General features: G+C 43.9%; 1 protein-coding gene across 4 annotated transcripts in view; it reads left to right on the forward strand.

Annotated features, from left to right (window-relative positions):
• The window catches only part of mib1 (MIB E3 ubiquitin protein ligase 1), a 298,565-nt gene extending 281,825 nt beyond the window's left edge, over window positions 1–16,740 (forward strand). The window contains exons 20-21 of one of the 4 annotated variants that reach the window (XR_015079035.1): window positions 14,621–14,744; window positions 15,975–16,740. Coding sequence is in view for 1 of the 4 variants with exons in the window: in XM_085993275.1 (XP_085849401.1) it covers window positions 14,621–14,649 (29 nt within the window). In the remaining 3 variants the exon portion in view is untranslated. Of the gene's footprint in view, window positions 1–14,620; window positions 15,952–15,974 lie in introns of those variants that run through there. The other 3 variants (XR_015079034.1, XR_015079036.1, XM_085993275.1) reach the window with 3 other exon arrangements.
• Window positions 16,741–20,978: the final 4,238 nt, after the last annotated feature.

Here is a 20,978-nt window from a genome sequence, read left to right on the forward strand (position 1 = left end):
TTGCCTTGGATAGGTAATTGGATAGGAGACAGAGAGTAGGGATAATGGGTATGTACTCAAATTAGTAGGATGTATCTGGTGGTGTCCCCTAGGGATCTGTACTGGAGCCTTAGCTTTTCACTATATTTATAAATGACTTGGATGAAGGAATAGAAACCGTATATCTAAATTTGCTGATGACGTTAGGTGGCACAGTAAATAGTGTAGATGGGAGCAGAAAGTTGCAATGGGACATTGATAGATTAAGTGAGTGGGCAAAACTGTGGCAGATGGAGTTCAATGTAGGAAAGTGAGGTCATCCACTTTGCACCTAAGAAAGATGGATCAGAGTATTTTCTAAATGACGAGAAGCTAGGAGCTGTGGATGAGCAGAGATTTTTACAGGTTCAGGTACAGAAATCACTGAAAGCTAGCGGACAGGTGCAAAAAATAATTTTAAAAGCTAACGAAATGTTGGCCTTTACCGCAAGAGGGCTGGAGTACAAAGGAGTAAAAGTTATGTTACAAGCGTACAGAGCTCTGGTTTGATCCCATCTGGAGTACTATATTCAATTCTGGGCACCGCACCTCAAGAAGGATATATTGGCCTTGGAGGGGATACCGGGGCTAAAAGGGTTAAATTATGAGGCCAGGTTGCACAGACTAGGCTTGTATTCCCTTGAGTATAGATGATTAAGGGGTGATCTAATTGAGGTGTTTAAGATGATTAAAGTATTTGATGGGGTAGATAAAGACAAACTTTCTTCTGGTTGGGGGAGGGGGGTGTGAGGGAAGTCCAGAAAAAGGGGGCAAAACTGTTAAATTAGAGCTGGGCCATTTAGGGGCGATGTCAGAAAGCACTTCTTCACACACAGGGTAGTGGAAAGGTGGAGTTAAGATACAGATCAGCCATGACCTAATTGAATGGCAGAACAGGCTTGAAGGCCTGAATGACCTACTCCTGTTCCTATACACAAGAATATCACTAGGTGAATTTTGTCAATGATTTTCAAGTAGGGTGTAAATTGTATGCAAGTAAGTGTCAGAGATCTGTGCACTCATTTCCTGATGCATCGAAGCTCTACAGTCCACCATGGAGCGCACGGTCACTTCCTGGCCATCTGCAGCAGACCTCCTGACGCAGCCTATAATGCCAGTAATAGCATCTCAGGAATGCTCATACTGTTGTTCTGGCTTGGAGATTGTGTGGATACTGGATTCAGCCAACTCCGTTCTCTTGTTGTTTCCTATAGATCAGGGGATGTCTAGATGACAACATTTGTAACTCAACCAATGCTGGTACAGATGTCATAAAGTGTGCAGTGCCAGGCTGCCCTGTCAACTGCTGAAGTGGAGCAGCCTGCAGCTGGACCTTCAGGTCTGTACTCATGGAGATCGCCTACCACCGTTTCAAATGCATTTGACTGGCGCACAGCGGTCAGCTATCTCCCATGCTCCAAACACGAGGAGCAGCAATTAAAAGCACCACTGCAAGCAGGCACCACTGGAAAACACTGGTGAATAAAAGGGAAAAAAAGACTTGCATTTATATAGTGCCTTTGACGACCACCAGATGTCTTTTTTAATTCATGGGATGTGGGCATCACTGGCATTTATTACCCATTCGTCTTTACAGCCATTGAGGTACTTTTGGAGTGTAGTCACTGTTATGTGGGAAATGTGGTAGCCAATTTGTCTACAGCAAGCTCCCACATACAGCAATGTGATAATGACCAGATAATCTGTTTTTTGTTATGTTGATTGAGGGACAAATATTGTCCAGGACACCGGGGATAACTCCCTGCTCTTCTTCGAAATAGTGCCATGGGATCTTTTACGTCCACTTGAGAGAGCAGACAGAGCTTTGGTTTACCACCACTGCAACAGTTTGGGCGTGGCAAATGGTGAATCACCTCTCAACCATGCCTTTGTCTATGCCATGAATTCAATTTGATCGTCTACAACAACATCATGGATGGCAAGGCCCTTATTTACAAGTGAGCGTACATTTTGTGGGGAAATGCAGAGACCTAATTTACTGGCAAAGTCCAAAGGGGCAGAGCAGGGAGGGACCGGCTGGTGAGATTACAGAGAGTGTAAGTTAGGGCAATTGGAGTTGCTGCTCGCTAGGAGATAGATGAGAGGCACAGAGGGAAACTGGAATTATTTAGGAGAGAGTCAAGACGTGAGCAGCAGCAGGAGAGTAGAAAGGATAAAGGATGACGAGTAGTGGGTAGAGTACCTGAAGGCGGAGAAAGAAAAGGAGGCATGAAGGCCAGGGGAGGGTAAAGGAAAAAGGGAGAGATACAAATGATGAACTCAGTTGTGGAACGACAGTCAAAACGTGCATGAGGATGGACATGGGGATCAAGCTACAACGGCATCATTGAATGCTGGATTATAAAGCATAATTTGAATTAGCCTGAAAAAGTTGATGTCGTCAGTGCCTCATAGCCTCACATTTATCTCAGTTCCATGTCTGAGTAAAAACAGTTATTGTCAGTTGATTTACTAGAATGGTTCCAGGGATGAGGGACTTCAGTTACGTGGCTAGACTGGAGAAGCTGGGGTTGTTCTCCGTAGAGCAGAGAAGGTTGAGAGGAGATGTGATAGAGGTATTCAAAATCATGAGGGGTCTAGACAGAGTAGATAGAGAGAAACTGTTCCCATTGGCGGAAGGGTCGAGAACTAGAGGACACAGATTTAAGATGATTGTCAGAAGAACCAAAGGTGACATGAGGAAAAAGATAGTTAGATGAGGGAAGATGGGAGATGGCTTGAGTGGGGCATAGACTAGTTGCGCTGAATGGCCTGTTTCTGTGCTGTATATCCTATGTAAAAACTTTTTTTACGCAGCGAATGGTTAGGATCTGGAATGCACTGCCTGCAAGGGTGGTGGAGGCGGATTTAATCATGGCTTTCAAAAGGGAATTGGATAAGTACCAGAAGGAAAAACATTTGCAGGGCTATGGGAAAGGGTGGGGGAGTGGGACTAGCTGAAGTGCTCTTGCAGAGAGCCGGCACGGGCTCAATGGCCTCCTTCAGTGCTGCAACTATTCTATGATTCTAGTTGTCAATGGCGGTTGGTCAAAAGATGCAGTAAGAAATCGTCATTCCAATCAATGTTGTTCCGACTGTCAATAAAATATCGTGAAGATTTTATAAAGAGACAATCGGGGGGGAAAAAAATTGAAGTAAGTTTCTCAGAAACAAATCAAAATTCCCTCCACAGCTATGGAAGAATGCAGAAATCGACAGGAGCCGAGGAGCAGATCAATATCAATAGCGATGTCAGTTTCAAAGAGATACAGCAACAGCCGAGGTGAAAGCAATCAAGGACAGTGCTCCTATTAAATAACTGATAGAAAAAGTTGGTCTTTTTCTTCTAGATCCCCTTGAACCTGATGAACCATTTCTTGGGTGTGGTGGGCTGGGGGGAACCTGGCAACGATAACCTCCCGATAAAGTAACGTCAAACCCCCTCAACATCAAAGTCGATTTCTGCAGTCTGTCCCATCTGAATAAAAGCGCACTTATTTCAGCTGATGCCTCAGTTCCTTCTGGTAAACGTTTCGCAGAGAGTTTTTTTTTCCATCCTTGGAGGATTTCAAATTGGCACGATCAGGATGGGAGGCGCCTTGGATGTGTTTGACAGCACATCAGAAGAGGAAGACCATCACCATCAACGGCAGCAACGACGTGCTGGGGTGGGATCAGCACGTGCACAGGAGAGGGGCCGAGGTCACAGGAGGCACTACCCAGGTTATAGGGTTTACAGACACAAGCTCAGCGTCGTTGACCTCTCGGAAGACCAGTGCCTCCGCAGGCTGAGGTTGTTACATCAGGTGGTGGCCGACATCTGCAGCCTCCTAGAAGAAGACCTGGACCTGGTGGCCACGCATTACCAGTAGCTGTGAAAGTATCTAGGATCTCCCAGTCAGCTGCACATAAATGCATAAGGCAGGTCACTGATGGCTTGTTTACCAGGCCTGACAACTATTTAAATTTTCCCTGTAATAATAGCCAAACTGAGTGGGCACTCACCTTTGCCTCTCTGCCTGGATTCCCACAGGTACAGAGTGCCATTGCTTGCACACACATGGCAAACTGAGCATCGCCACAGCACCCAGGAGTGTTTATGGTGTGGTGTGCTGTCTCCTGCACAACATTGCGCAGCAAAGAGGATTGCAGGTGAAGGAGGATGGATGGGCTCATCACTTACCTTCGGATGAGGAAAACATAGAGAAGGAGGAAGATGGGGCACCCATTGCCAGACCAGCAGCTTACATTGCTGCCCGGGATGCCAGGGATAATATCGCGAAGGTTCACCTAGTGTGACATGGAAGAAATTAAATCCTGCTGTCCACCAACACCCCCCCCCCCCACCTAACACACACACACACACACACTTTTTGCACTAATCAGTCCTTCAACCATTCATCCACTTATTGCATCTGCCCAATGGGTCCCATCGTATAATGACATTCATCATGAGACAAGTGAAAGGGCAAGTTGGCACTCAGAATGCGATAATGGACAAGATGTGGAAGTGGAGCTAATTAACAAATTTTATGTGCCATTATAAAAAAAGAAAACTTAACCCAAGACTTTGTCAAACACCCATGTGCATATCCTTGTTGACTTGCAATTTCTTCAACTTATGCTTCCTCCTGCTTCTATGTGATGCATTTTCTGTGGCTTCAGCAGAGGTAGATCCCTGCATTGACTGAGATGCTTTTAGCCTACGCCAGGTGGGTTTTAGAGCCCTTGATGCCCCGTCAAAGACTGCTCCACTTGCACCTGTGCAGGGGTAGACTCGGCCATCAGGAGACTCGGCAGCATGTTGGGTACTAGCTCGGTGGGGCAACATGAGAGAAATGGGAGCACTTTGAGTGGAGTTCCCACTTCCATGTCCCCTTTCACCATTGTCCTTCTCCTGGGCCAGCGCCACATCACTCCTACCACTTTGCTGCAGACCAGCTTGGTGGAGACCAGTGACGAGTTGTAAGGCCACGGATAAGGTATCTGTCATCCTGTTTAAGGCGGCAGACAAATTGGCATCCAAAGTGTGGTCACGGCCTGCATGGATTCATTTGAGAGCCCGGCTTGAAGCTTTATGGAGGTGGCCACTCTCTCCATGGCAGACATTCTTGCAATTCCTTGCACCACCAATCCACCAGCGATCGAGTTGGACTCCTCCATCTTCTCCGCTATTGTGGAGAGTGAGCATGGCATATCTGTCAGTACCAGGCTAAGTTGCTGATGCACCTCTATTATTCTCCTTCTCAACGATAGACCCCAGGGTTCAGCATCAGCAATGTTAAAATTGGCTAATTTTTTGGTAAACCATTGATCAGAAAATATTTGGTGCTGTCATGTGATTTAGTGAAATTAATAAGTTCTAGCATGATGTTTTCTGAGTAAAGTAGATGATCACACGTGATTCTAAATGAGTTGATAGTTGTACAAGTAGTTCCTGGAACCCCCACTCTTACTGGTTGTCCTTGAGATCGTCCAAATGGCAGTTTAAATGGCAAACAGGGAGCACTTGTACACAGAATATTGTACTGTTGCAGGAATGGCTGAACCCAATCAATTGAAACTGACTTTGAACTCAGCCATTTGACATTGAAGATGTATGAACTGATAACTGCCTATTACATTGTTTAAAGCTCAGGGACAGCAGGTGGAAGCTTTATTTGTGAGTCTCACTTTGTTTCTTTTTAAGGAGTTGTTTATTATTGTCCATCTGTAGGAGGTAAGGAGTTGTGGGCTGGGTTCATGGAACACATAGATGCATTGTCATGAGGAATACTTGACTGACAAACAGTTGTCAATGTTGCCTTTATCAAAGATGGCACCATACTTGAAATTTTGGGGTTGATATTAAACACTTTAAAAAAAATGGGGACTGCGTCCTCAACACGCCACATATGTACCCGTTGCCATTTTAACAACAGTGGATGTGCCTGTGTCCAATGTTCCCTGTAGGCTGCACTTTGTTCTGCCTGGCCTGTTTCTTTCAATGCATGGTTCCTTTAAATTTCTGCGCATGCGCAGTATTTCCACTGTAAAAGCCGGCGAATGGCTTGCGCGGGACCTTGCAGATTACTGCGCATGCGCGCAGCTTAGAAGGAACATTGCCTGTGTCCTATCTTGGACTGGTGGGACACTTCATTATCATATTTAAATCAGGCTCCCGGAGTGCAAATGGGAACCTGATTTAAATTTAACAACTGCTGGCGGGTGAAGGATTGGGATTTGAACCAGTTGAATGTTGCAGTCGAGCGACACAGCAGGACAACCTAGTTTCAGTCGAGACTAGTTTAAAAACACAATGGACTGAACTACAAAAGTGATTAAGCATGTGGAGATATGAGAAGCTGCAATAACAAGGTTAGCCATGTCCAATCACGAGTCACTGATCGGCCGAAGCCACAATGAAGTAAGAAAGGACCCTGCTGTCCAGATAACTGGACAAACTTAGATAAAAGACAGAACTAAAAGAAGGGGCTTAGCTAACGATGTAAAGTTATAATTAGGTTGTTTTTGAAGGAATATAATTGGGGAGGGGGGCCACGAAGCCAGACTGGCCAAGGAATAAGTAATGTAATCAAGGCTATCGATGTGCTCCAGTCTTGTACTGTATATAAGCTTGTGAATTTTGTTGATCGGGGAGAAGGTGCTCGCACAGACCGCGGGGTCTGAGATGCTTCTCCCAGAGCTCTGTTTTCAATAAACTGCACCTTTTACTTTACCACAGATTAGATGTGAATTTATTTTCACCCAACAACGGGGTTTCTCAGAGCTCGGAAAACCCGGCAGCGAAAAGGAGGCAAAAGCTGCCGGCTCAAGAAGGTAAGTGCTTTTAATAGCACTCCTTGTGGACCAGGAGGAGCAGGTGTGCTTCCCCCAGCCCCCTCAAGCAAACCTTCGGCCTCTCTTCTGCTGATCGTGGCCTCTCTCGCCCCCTGTCATGATTGATGACCTCCCCCACAACTCCCAATCTCCGGCCTGCCCCACGATCATGATTCCTGGGGACCATCCCAAAGCATCACCGGCTGCAGCATCCTGCCACTGGTTTTCCTGGCCAGCCTGTCAATTTCATCATAGAATCATATGGCACAGAAGGAGGCCATTCGGCCCATCGTGTCTGTGCCAGCCAAAAAGGAGCTATCCAGGCTAATCCCACTTTCCAGCTCTTGGTCCGTAGCCTTGTAGGTTTCGGCACTTCAAGTACATATCCAAGTACTTTTTAAATGTGATGAAGGTTTCTGCATCTACCACCCTTTCAGGCAGTGAGTTCCAGACCCCCACCACCCTTTGGCTGGTTGCCGAACGGGAAACTGTCGTTAAATTCCTCAGCATCCCCAGTCTTGCCGGGTTTACCACCCTTCCTCCACGCCTCCCCGTAAATATCTGGGCCTTTGCCTCTGTTTTATAAACACAATGGGGTAGAATTTCATCTGGGCCTATTACGGGCCCAAACTCCGCACTGCACCCAAACCAAGAGGCTCGGCGATGAATGTGGAGAGCCACTGAAGAATCCTGACTAGGACAGGTCCAATGCAGATTGAAAACAATTTTTGCAGAGGGGTCTTTCAACAGGCATTAGCCCCCTACTTAACATATGCCAGGGGCCTAACGCTTGTGGCCGCCAATGAATTAGGCCCAGCAAATTTAGCAGTGGGATGATTGTTGTGTATGTACCTTTAAGAGAATAACTGGTCTCAGACTGCAGTACCGGCAGTGACCACCCCTGTATAAAAGGCGCTAGAGAGCCTCTGTTTGTTAGTTTCACTATTGACTTCCACCAGTAAAGAGATGTTTGTTTTCACTCCTGCTGGTCCGTGTCTCGATCATTCACGGACTTAACACTGGCGACGAGTAAGAAACAAACTTACCTGCAACTCAGCAGCACCTCAGACGACGTTGTTGAAGGTCGGAGCCAGAAGAAAGAAAAAAAAAGAGTCCAAAGAAACTCAAGAAACGGGCGTCGACCGTCAATCATCGGTTTGAAAACTTGCAGGAGAGACTGTCCAGAGCCAGGCTGGGTTCCTCGGTCTGTGGTTTCCCAGCTAATCGGGCTGGTGGCAGGTAGTGCTCTGATCCTTCCTGGGCTGCAGCGGGCTGAAGCTCGATCGGGTGGCTTTTCAACGGGGCCGGGCAGCGAGTCGGGAAGCAAAGAGAGAGAGAGAGGGGAGAGCACACAGGGCGCGGCCGGTGCTTCGAAGCCGGGCAGCGTTCGGACCTAAGAAGAGGGAGGGAAGTGTCCCAGAGGGTCCGCTCCACGACGGGAAAATAATAAAAGAAAAAGAATCAATATTTAATGCGCAAGAAACCGTGGAAAGCAGCGCTAACAACAGCGGGGAGGAAGGCAAAGCGCGGGAGGCGCCATTTTGTTAAATCGGGGAAGAAGGCAAAGCGCGGGAGGCACCATTTTAGATTTGCAAGATGCCGAAGACTGGCTGTATCACTACTTTTGATAATACATTAGAGGACTGGACCACGTATGTGGAAAGAGTCGAGGTATATTTCGAGGCAAACAAAATAGCGGAGGGGAAAAAGGCATCGATATTGCTAAACTTAATGGGCGCTAGAACGTACGGCCTATTGCGGGACCTGATTACTCCAGCCAAACCGAAGGCGAAGAGTTTTAACGAAATTGTTGCTGTCCTACAGGAACACTTAAACCCTGCACCGCTGTTGATAGCAGAAAGATTTAAATTCCACAGGCGAACTCAGCACAAAGATGAGAGCAATGCTGAGTATTTTGCGGAACTACGCAAGCTATCAAAGTACTGCCAGTTCGGAGCAGGACTGGCAGATACCCTACGGGACAAATTTGTCTGTGGACTCCTGAGTGAAGGAACACAGAAGAAGTTACTCTCAGAAAAAGAGCTGACGCTAGATAAGGCTTTCAGCGTGGCAGTATCGTATGAAGCAGCAGCCAGGGGAGCTGCAGAAATTCAACGAAAACCACAGGAATATGGCACCCACGAAATGACACGGGGATTTGCAAAATGTTATCGCTGCGGCAGAACTAACCATGACCAGAAGGACTGCTGGTCCAAAGACAAAATATGCAGACAATGCGGGAAGATTGGACACATTGCACGAGTTTGCAGGTCTGGGAAGAAGACCAATGACAACAAAAAGGCTACTAAGGAACCGTACAAGAAAGTACAAAAGATGACGGACAGTAGTTCCGAAGACCAGATGAGCGATAGTGAATCCGGAAACAGGAGACTAAGCTGTCTCAAACTTCACAATGTAATCGCAAAAGAGGATCACCGAACCATTTGGGTCACCCTCACGATAGCAGGGTCCCTAGTTAAAATGGAATTGGATACAGGATCAGCGCCAACCGTCATGAATCGACGAGACTACGAGCGGCTATTTTCACACATACCCTTGAGAGAGACATCCATCGTCTTGACGACGTATACGGGGCAAAAAGTATACCCCAGAGGAAAAATAAGGGTGCCTGTCGAATACAATGGCAAGAAAATACGGAAATTGTATCTCTACATACTGCCAAATGGTGGACCACCGTTATTGGGACGGGAATGGATCAGGAAGATAAACTTAGATTGGCATTCCATTCATGCAATGACGGTGGACGGTAAAAAAGATGAAGATGTCACTCCTGGACGATTGTCAACAATCTTAGCTAACGCCAAAGAGGTATTTCAACAAGAACTGGGCACGCTTAAAGGCGTAACCGCCTCGATAAAAATAGAAGGGAATGCAGTTCCCAAGTTTTTCAAAGCAAGACCGGTACCATATGCAATTCGCCCAGCCATCGAGGCAGAGCTGGAGAATCTGGAGAAGGTGGGCGTGTTGTCTAAGGTCGACTGGAGCGAGTGGGCGACACCCATCGTTCCTGTCATGAAGAAAACGTTAAGCAATAAGTCTGGAGAGCCAAGGAAGATTCGCATCTGTGGGGATTTCAAGGTGACGGTGAACCCTGTCCTTCACACAGTACAATATCCTCTTCCAAGGATAGAAGACATCTTCGCCTCACTGTCTGGAGGGAAGCGTTTTACAAAAATTGACCTAGCACAAGCATATTTGCAGATGGAGGTTGAAGAGTCCTCTAGGAAGTATCTCACGATAAACACTCACAAAGGTCTTTACCAGTATCATCGATTGGTATTCGGAGTAGCATCGGCTCCGGCGATATGGCAAAGAGCGATGGAACAAGTCCTGCAAGGGATTCCGGGGACTCAGTGTTACTTGGACGACATCCTTGTAACAGGTGAAGATGACAGTGAACACCTTAACAACCTAGAACAGGTGCTCACTAGACTACGGGAACATGGGCTGCGAGCCAACCGCCCCAAGTGCGAATTCTTTAAGAAACAGATATCGTATTGTGGCCACATGATTGATGAAGAGGGGTTACATAAGTCCCCTGACAAAATTGAAGCGGTTGTTAAGGCCCCAGCGCCTGAAAATGTGTCGCAACTGAGGTCATTCCTCGGATTGGTGAATTACTATCATAAGTTTTTGCCGAATTTGTCGACAATTCTGCACCCACTGAACACCCTGCTACGAACGGGGGTAACATGGAAATGGAACGATGATTGTAAGCGTGCTTTTCAGAAGAGTAAGGACTTAATCACTTCAAGGGAAGTATTGGCTCACTACAACCCACCACTGCCAATCAGGCTGGCGTGTGATGCGTCTCCCTACGGCATTGGGGCGGTACTGTCACATAAATTCCTTGATGGTTTAGAGAGGCCGATAGCTTTTGCGTCACGCTCGTTAACTTCTGCCGCGCATAACTATGCCCAGATTGACAGAGAGGCCCTCAGCCTAGTGTGGGGGGTGAAGAAGTTCAATCACTATCTGCACGGTCAAAAATTTACTCTACTAACCGATCATCAACCTCTTGTCTCCATTTTCAACCCTCAGAAGGGCGTACCGATAATGACGGCACAACGGCTGCAGAGATGGTCCCTTTTCCTAGGGGCACACCAATATGACATCGAGTACAAAGGAACTAAACAGCATGGAAATGCTGATGGATTGTCACGCCTACCGTTGCCGACGGTGGAAGAAGAAGACCTTGCAGTGGATCCAATGGAGTTATTCCACTCGACCATAGTCGAATGTCTCCCTGTGACAAATGCAAACATAGAAAAGGAAACACGGAATGACCCGACACTATCACGGGTCTATGATTTAACGGTGAAGGGATGGCCAGCACATGGCGAACCACTGCTGCCAGCATTCTCGCCGAGAAGAGAACAGCTGTCAGTGTGCAGAGGAACCTTGATGTGTGGATCCAGAGTAGTAATTCCACCTAAGTTGACGGATAGAGTACTCAATGAGCTTCATGAGGGTCATCTGGGTGGAGTAAAAATGAAAAACTTAGCCAGAGCGCTTGTGTGGTGGCCGGGAATCGATAGAGAAATCGAAGAGATGACCAAGAGCTGTGCAGGATGCCAGAAGGTCCAAAACGCCCCACCACAAGCTCCTCTGCATCCATGGGAGTGGCCCTCATCTCCATGGCAATGGGTGCACATTGATTTTGCTGGTCCCTTCATGGACTCGATGTTTTTAATTGCGGTGGATGCACATTCAAAGTGGCCAGAGGTAATAAAAATGTCCTCAACCACCACAGAAAAAACTATCACAGTTTTGCGAACCATATTCGCCATGAATGGGCTGCCTGAACAGATTTTCTCTGACAATGGACCACAGTTTGTGTCTGAAGAGTTCCGGAGGTTCTTAAAGAACAATGGCGTTAAGCATTACACATCTGCCCCATATCATCCAGCCACTAATGGATTGGCCGAGAGGTTTGTCCAAACATTCAAGAAGGCTATCAAGGCAATGTGTAATGAAGATATACCCCTACAGCACAAGGTGGACAACTTCTTCTTGTTTGCCTACCGGAATGCGACACATGCGGTTACCAACCAAACTCCAGCCATGATGTTCTTCAACCGAAGACTACGATGCCGCTTGGATTTGGTTAAGCCAAACGTCCGAAGAGATGTGGAGAACAGGCAGTTTCAGAATATGAATGAAAGGCCGACCAGGAGTTTTAAGATAGGTCAGCCAGTTTTGGCCCGGGACTACCGCACTGAGAAATGGCAGCCAGGAACGATTTGTACACGACAAGGACCTCTCATGTATACCGTGGACGTTGGGGAGAGCATTGTAAGACGCCATGCTGACCAGATTCTAGAGTCACTGGAAAACGTCAACTCCACACCACGATCTGATACACCTGGTAATGAAATTGACGTTCCAATTGCAGCTACCGCAGAACCGGTAATATTGGAAGCAGATGAACCAAACAACGACATTGATCCCGACGCAACATTGCCAGAAGAACCTGATACCCCAAAGAGGCGTTATCCAGACAGAATCAGGAAGCCTCCTCAAAGACTGAACTTATAATTGCTTAAACTTAACCAATGTATCTAGCAACAGTAATTGTGATTGTAATTCGTTATCATTAAGTTGTTAAATGAATGTTATGTACTGTTTATCTAAAAGGGGAGGAATTGTTGTGTATGTACCTTTAAGAGAAGAACTGGTCTCAGACTGCAGTACCGGCAGTGACCACCCCTGTATAAAAGGCGCTAGAGAGCCTCTGTTTGTTAGTTTCACTATTGACTTCCACCAGTAAAGACTTGTTTGTTTTCACTCCTGCTGGTCCGTGTCGCAATCATTCACGGACTTAACAACGATCACCTACACAGATTGGTCGCAGGCCGTCCCAGTGCTAAACTGGTTAGCATTGCCCCTGCTTTTTGCCTGTTTTACACCCAAAAAACAGGCACAGCGCAATCAATTTCTACCTCCTATATTTTGGTTCGTATAAAAAGAATGATTTGCAAAAGTTTAGTTTGTGATGATAATGACTTTTGAAACTGCCCAGAAAAAGAACTTAATATTGCACTTGTTGACAAAGTTAGGGTTTGGTTAAGGAGGTATGCAGGTTTCTGATTTGAACCCCCTCTGCTGTCTTACTCTGACTGGCATACCAGTACATGCATTGGGAATGTGAAATTTGATACCTTTTAAAATACTTACACAGTAACAGAAGTGTAAAAATGTTAATGTTCTCTGTTGAGACAAGGCAGTGTTGGTTTCATGAGTTTTGTGTTTATTTTACTTTACTTACAGGATACCTAAATAATGAAATGTAGCACATTCTGGTTAAAGAGTCAGTCTCAACATCAGCAACACTTCTTTAAAAAAATCAGCTTGTTGCATCATAACATTTTATGTGTTTCTATTTCTGTTGATTTTATTTTAGAGTAGTTTTGTTTAAGCAGTGACAAATGACATCACTGGGGAAAACTCAGGCTCAATAACTCCTCAGAGCCAAATGATATGAGAAAGCTGAGTCAACATCAGTAGAGATACTTTCATTAAGCTGGAATGCTTAACTATGTATTCAACCCACTCATACTGTCCAAGTTAGGTCATCTGCTACTAACACTTACTGGTACAGATATTTTAAAGCATAAGGAGGGACGGGTGGGGTTAGGGTGCAATATACGTACAGGTTAACAATTCATAGTAAAGTACATAACTTTAAACGGCTCCTTATAATGAAACAACTGAGATCTAACAGTGAAAATGTTAATGCTATATCACCCACTTTTGATGTTTTTCTTGAAATGTGGTACTTTGCACAGGCTACTGGTATTAAACAGAATTATTTCTGTGTGACAGAATGATACCTAAAGGCTATATTTAATTCAGTAAACTACAGGTGTAGACTTGATTTATGTGATATATTATAATGTACCATTGGATCAACAGTGGCCCTTCCTATATTCTCCATGCTTGCTAAAAATAGCAATGTTTCTGAGTCTTAAGTTAAAGGTTTATTTTGTTCACCAAATTTACATGACATCCATTATTTGTATTGCAACCATACTCTCCAAGTGGGACTTGTGTTTGAGATGTAAGAAAACTATACTTTCTAATTAATATGTAATTTGAGTTAATTAGCATAATCTGTCACTGAATGGCCCATTGTTACTGTATTACTAGTTAATAGCTATAAATATTAAAAGCAGACTATACAAAATAATATGATAAGCTAAACTGTTAAAGCAAGAAATAAAAACAGAAAATGCTGGAAATACACTGGGTCAGACAGCATCTGTAAAGAGAAAAGACAGGTTAAGACATTTTGGGTGTGTACCCTTCATCAGACTTTCAGCATTTGCAGCTTTTCCTTTTTATTTTACTGTGAAAGCAAGAGCTGATTCCTCATAGGATTGGGTGTTTTTTTTAATGTGACTACTTCTAATGTGTATAACTCCAAGGGTGAATGGACTCTGGGTTATATGGGTTACGAACTGCAGTGTAACTGAGCATGTCAATGAAATCATATTGCATTTGGATTCAGTTCAGCTGTAGAGAGATTTATAACTTCTTATACTCTATAGTGAATTGAGGTTGCAAATTATTGCTAAATCCAAAACCAGATGGGATAGAGCTGTGGGTGGGATCATTGAAAACCTTATAGCACCTTTATATTACACACAACCAATTCAAATAGCAGCAATTCTGTTTTGGTTGACAGACAGGCCCTAGTATCTACATCATTTATATTGCAGATACCAATAACACAAAAACACCTATGACTTTCATTTTCTAGCTGCAGTTTCTCCAACAGTTGGAAAATAGTCCTTGCAGCACAAAAGCCACTCCAAGCTAGAAAAAGAAGTGACCAGAATCAATAGCTTTCTAAGGTGGTGCTCTGATTCTGCTCATGGTGTCAGGTGAGTAAAACCACCTTTTGAGATGGCCATTTACATTACGACTGAAGCTAGGGCTACTTCTAGTGGTAGCATTATAGGGTAAATGCAGCATTTATATAAGCAATATATTTCTGTGTCTTGCACTTTTTTTTAAAAACAATACTTAACTCACTTTAATCTCAATATATTGTCGCCTTCACTTTCTTTTTCTGAAACAGCGCTTCTTGGTAATTTTTCGAGTTAAAAATTCCAACATGTTGTAGAAAGAAGTAACAAACAGTTTAAAACAGGATTTATGCTGACTTGCAGGAAAGGGAGTTGTACTTTAGATAGCAACCAGCAGCAGAAACCTTGGAAATTCTACTCCTCCCTAATGCAAGAGGAGTGACACCGATTGAGAAAAAAAACAGAAAGACTTAGATTAAATAGTGCCTTATCATGTCTCTCAGAAATGTCTCCAAGCTTTTCACATTCAATGAGCTATTTTAAAATCGGGTGACAATTGTTATGTAGAAAACTCTGGTGGCCATTTTCCACACAGCAAGATCCCCCCAAATAGCAATAAAATTAATCACCAGTTAGTTTATCAGTCTTGGTTGTGTTTGACTGCTGAATTGTCAACTGTCATATTTCAGGATATTTTTGACCATTTTTCCACAGACAAGTTTTTAATGGAAAATAGTTACTTTTAAGTATTGGGTTTTAAAATATAATATAATAGAGTTGCCCATGTTTAAAAAGGAAGGCTGGAGACATTTGTAGAATGTGTATTGAGGTCAAATATTGATATGATGATCAGCAACAATGGGGAATTCTTATCTCATTCCAGAGGCTCTGAACAAATGGTCACACCATAGAAATGGATCCTTGCATGAAGCCAGTTTCGGGTATGGTAGCAGGTTCTGGCCCACCCTGGACAGGAGGATAGGTCAGAGACCAAACTCCAACTTCTTGTGGGGATAGGAAAGAGGGGAACAAAGACCTACATGTTAGCAGTGAGGTTGAAAAAGAAAAACACTGGAAGATAATAAGAAGACCTCTTGTTAAAGTCAAGTAGGACCCAATGATGTGGGGAAGCATGTGTGTGCTTTGTTTTGTATAATTACGCAAAAATAAGTTGTACTAATTGAACTAAGTGAATCTGATTATAACTCTTGCTCTGTATGTTCATGTTACTGTGAAATAAAATGGCCCAATGATGTATATCCAGCCTTGCCTCATCTAATGTTAACTCTTTCTGCTTTTGGATAGATCGAAAAAGTATACATGTGAAGACATGATTCAGGTCACGAGGAATTAGTGCTGCACTTCCAGTTACATTGCCATACAAGCACATATAGGGCAGTGTAAGTCAACTCCACAAAAAGTAAGATGGCCAGACCGCTTAAAGGAGTGACTGAGGCCACTGGATCTGAGAAGGTATCTACAGAAGGCCTGAATTTGTAACACCAACCTTGCTAAGATTGGCAGACTAATGGCAGAACAGAATTTGAACCTGGCACATTTCTGGTCTATGTGGTCCAATGCCTCACCACATGGTGCATTTACCCACTACCACAGTCCCTCTCTTCTCACAGAATTTATACTTAGTACGTCAACTTTCCAAATAGGGAAATTATGGGCCTGATTTCATCAAATGCAGACAGTCGTACATATGTTGATGTGTGTGTTTGTAAACGGCGTGTTGCTGCACTTGATTGACTTTTCTAGGAGAGCTACGAAATAGAGGAGACGCTTCACAACAGGAAGGGAGAGAAAATGTACTTGAGATATCCCTGGCCAGAGTCGCACATCCTAGTGATAACTTACAGATTTGTATCACCAGAGATCTGAGAGCAACTTCTCTACCTTTCCTCTTTACTTGCGAAATTGTGCATAGATCGAATGGGCTGACCTAAAACAGTGGAAAATCCTTTCAAGTCCAGAATAAAATCAATAAAAAGGCTCAAAGCATGTGTATGTATCTATAAAGCATCTCTTAATAATGCAATTATAGATATATTTAAATAAAAGGCATTTCATATTTTTAAAAATGATTCAAATTTATTTCTCATTTATTTGTTACAATAAATGGGGGAAAGCATTGAGGATAACCTTTTTCAGGAGATTTTATTCCTAATACAACTGTCTCAGCAGTAACTCATTACGGATTGATAAACTTTTTAATCACTTCAGTAAAAAAATAGCTGGCCTTGCTGCCATATGCTTGATTCACATGCATTTCTAATGCAGGCTGTTTGCTGTGGCTTCCACATGGTGGCGGTAAAGTCAATCCTACTGGGAACTTTCAAGCAGTTGTGCCTTTACCTTTTTTTGCATGTGAGATAGGATTAAAGTGACAATAAAGACCTGGATAGGATTTAAGCATCATCTTTATCTGAAAATGTGTTCAGTTCACCTTAATATGGCTTACGCAGGTTTGGATTTCACGATTGGAGTTTGAATCTGTGACAGTTGGCACCTGTACTTCATTTTAAGGCTCCCACGATCCTGTGCATTTATTACATAGGGCAGAGTTCCAAACAGCTAATTGCTATCGGCTCCAACAACTTGCCAGCTAACTGATAAGAGAGTCTGGGGGGAGGGGGGGAAGGTGGCATAAATTTGTTATTCTACACCCTTTACAGATACAATTTTAAAATAAGCGCAGATAAGTGTCTTTGACATATAATCCACTTGGGTTTCCAGGCGAAAGCAATTATCTGCATGATAAACTAAATGCATTAACTCTTTGAAGGACAAAGGAAATCAAAATAATAAAGTTCATTTAAAAAAAGTTAACATTGCAAAAGGAGAAAGTTCATCTTGTATGGTAAAGTTTCATCACAGTTAATTTCAGAATTCAATGCAAATCCTTTTTTGCAGATGTTTGATGGGGAGTGAAAGATAAATAATGGGGATCAGTTATTTATCAGAGCAGAAAGTGAAGTTATGTGGCATTGTAACATTGCCCAAGTCACAAGATGCCTTTTTTTCAATATTTATTTGATTTATGCATATCTTTTATTCAAATTGATATCCTTATGAAATGTTATACATTGATGGTAAGAACAGTTACCTGGAATAGTGGACATTTTAAAGTATATAATGATAGCTGAGCGCTGTAATCAATTCACTAGTCCTTATTCTTACAATAGCAATATTTGACAGTGTAGATTTTCTTGGCAAAGCAATATAGCACATTGGAAAACCATTGTACAGCCTCACGGAATGGTAAAGTCCTGGTTAGATCTACCATACTGCTGTAGAAAAGTTCTACGTGGAGGCCAGATATTACTGCTCTCCTACACTTCCAAAATTCTATAGACTCTGGAATAGTTCCCATGGATTGGAGGGTAGTTAATGTTACCCCACTATTTAAAAAAGGGCGGTAGAGAGAAAACGGGGAATTACAGGCCAGTAAGCCTGACATCGGTAGTGGGGAAAATGCTAGAGTCCATTATAAAGGATGTAATAGCAGAGCACTTGGAAAAAAGTGACCGGATCGGACAAAGTCAATATGGCTTTACAAAAGGTAAATCGTGCTTGACTAATCTACTGGAATTTTTTGAGGCTGTAACTGGTAAAATAGATAAGGGAGAACCAGTGGATGTGGTGTATTTGGATTTTCAAAAGGCTTTCGATAAGGTCCCGCATAAGAGATTAGCGTGTAAAATTAAGGCACATGGGATTGGGGGCAAGGTATTGACTTGGATAGAGAACTGGTTGGCAGACAGAAAGCAAAGAGTTGGAATAAACGGCTCTTTTTCCGAGTGGCAGGCAGTGACTAGTGGGGTACCGCACCCCAGCTATTCACAATATATATATATATATGATCTGGACGAGGGAACTAGATGTAATATCTCCAAGTTTGCAGACGACACAAAGCTGGGTGGGCGTGTGTGCTGTGAGGAGGATGCCGAGAAACTCCAGTATGATTTGGACAGGTTGGGTGATTGGGCAGAAGCATGGCAGATGCAATATAATGTGGATAAATGCGAGGTTATCCACTTTGGCGTCAAAAACAGGAAGGCAGATTATTATCTAAATGGCAATAGATTGGGAGAAGGGGAAGTGCAACGAGAGTTGGGCGTCCTTGTGCACCAGTCGCTGAAAGTAAGCATGCAGGTACAGCAGGCGGTCAAGAAGGCAAATGGTATGTTGGCCTTCGTAGCGAGAGGGTTTGAGTACAGGAAGAAGGATGTCTTGCTGCAGTTGTACAGGGCCTTGGTGAGGCCACATCTTGAGTATTGTGTGTAGTTTTGGTCGCTTTATCTGAGGAAGGATGTTCTTGCCATGGAAGGAGTGCAGCGAAGATTCACCAGGCTGATACCTGGGATGGCAGGAATGATGTATGAAGAGAGATTGGGTCGATTGGGCTTGTACTCGCTGGAGTTTAGAAGAATGAGAGGGGATCTCATCGAAACTTATAAAATTCTAACAGGACTAGACAGACTAAATGCTGGAAGGATGTTCCCGATGGTTGGGGAGTCCAGAACCAGGGGTCACAGTCTAAGGATAAGGGGTAAGCAATTTAGGACAGAGATGAAGAGGAATTTCTTCACCCAGAGAGTGGTGAACCTGTGGAATTCTCTGCCAGAGAAGGCAGTAGAGGCCAATTCATTAAATATATTCAAGAAGGAGTTGGATATATTTCTTAAGGCTAAAGGGATCAAGGGATATGGAGAGAAGGCAGGGACAGAGTACTGAGTTTGGATGATCAGCCATGATCGCATTGAATGGTGGAGCAGGCTCAAGGGGCCGAATGGCCTACTCCTGTTCCTATCTTCTATGTTTCTATGTTTCAAATGGTATGTTGGCCTTCATAGCGAGAGGATTCGAGTACAGGAGCAAGGATGTCTTGCTGCAGTTGTACAGGGCCTTGGTGAGACCACACCTTGAGTATTGTGTGCAGTTTTGGTCGCCTTATCTGAGGAACGATGTTCTTGCCATGAAGGGAGTGCAGCGAAGATTCACCAGACTGATACCTGGGATGGCAGGAATGACGTATGAAGAGAGATTGAGTCGATTAGGCTTATATTCGCTAGAGTTTAGAAGAATGAGAGGGGATCTCATTGAAACTTATAAAATTCTAACAGGACTAGATGCAGGAAGGATGTTCCTGATGGCGGGGGAGTCCAGAACCAGGGGTCACAGTCTAAGGATAAGGGGTAAGTCATTTAGGACAGAAATGAGGAGGAATTTCTTCACCCAGAGAGTGGTGAACCTGTGGAATTCTCTACCACAGAAGGCAGTTGAGGCCAACTTATTAAATATATTCAAGAAGGAGTTAGATATATTTCTTAAGGCTAAAGGGATATGGGGAGAAAGCAGGGACAGGGTACTGAATTTGGATGATCAGCCATGATGTCATTAAATGGCGGAACAGGCTTGAGGGGCCGAATGGCCTACTCCCGCTCCTATCTTCTATGTTTCTTCCTGGGATCAGATAACTTGCTTCCAATCGCACTGCCATAGGAGAGCAGAAAAATGGGATTGGGGGCAGAGTGAATTTTGATGCATAAATTAGTTTGCAAGAATTAGGAAGCATTTTACATTTGCTTCTGCTGAATGGTCAGTTGCATTTCTCAGTTGTTAACTTAAAAAACCACAAACAATGCTTGAAATTGGAAGGACCCCCCCCCCCCCCCACACCATTGTATCTTAGATATATATAAACGAGTCGATCTGTCTGTCTGTCCTTGGGTGTGCGTCTGTCCGGCTATGCGCTCGAAAGTTATAGAGCGTACCTACGCGCGCGTTACCTCCAAAGAAAGCTTACGGTTCCGGGACGGTCGTAAGCGTATTTACTTTTCAGTCGGACGAAAATTGTTCGCGCCTTATGCAAAAAACCTTCAAAATTAAACTCATTATCTGCTACTTAGCATTGATTGACTGACATCAAGGTTCGACCAATCCTGTGCCGTCACGATGGTCCCCTGATGGTGTGTGTGTGGGCGGGACTAATCGTTTTCATCTCAGGGATCTGGCAGCCATTGTTTCACTGCCATTACTTCAGCTTCCAGCTCAAACTACTTTGATCATCCAGCTTTGAAAAAGTTAGTATCTCTTTTAAAAATAACATAAGATTTACCAAAAACGTTTTATAAGTACTTTCACTTTCATCTTTCAAGGTATTAAAAGGTAGAAATGTTGCCCGGCAGCAGATTGAGAGAGGGACACAGACAGGGCCCAAAAGCCTGGGACTCGATTTAAAACGCTACCCGGCAGCAGATTCACAGAGGGACACAGAGAGGCCCCAAAGCCTCGCACTCA

This window comes from Somniosus microcephalus, chromosome 7 (assembly GCF_052327205.1).
Source record: "Somniosus microcephalus isolate GS21.2 chromosome 7, FLI_Smic_1.0, whole genome shotgun sequence".
NCBI lineage: Eukaryota > Metazoa > Chordata > Chondrichthyes > Squaliformes > Somniosidae > Somniosus > Somniosus microcephalus.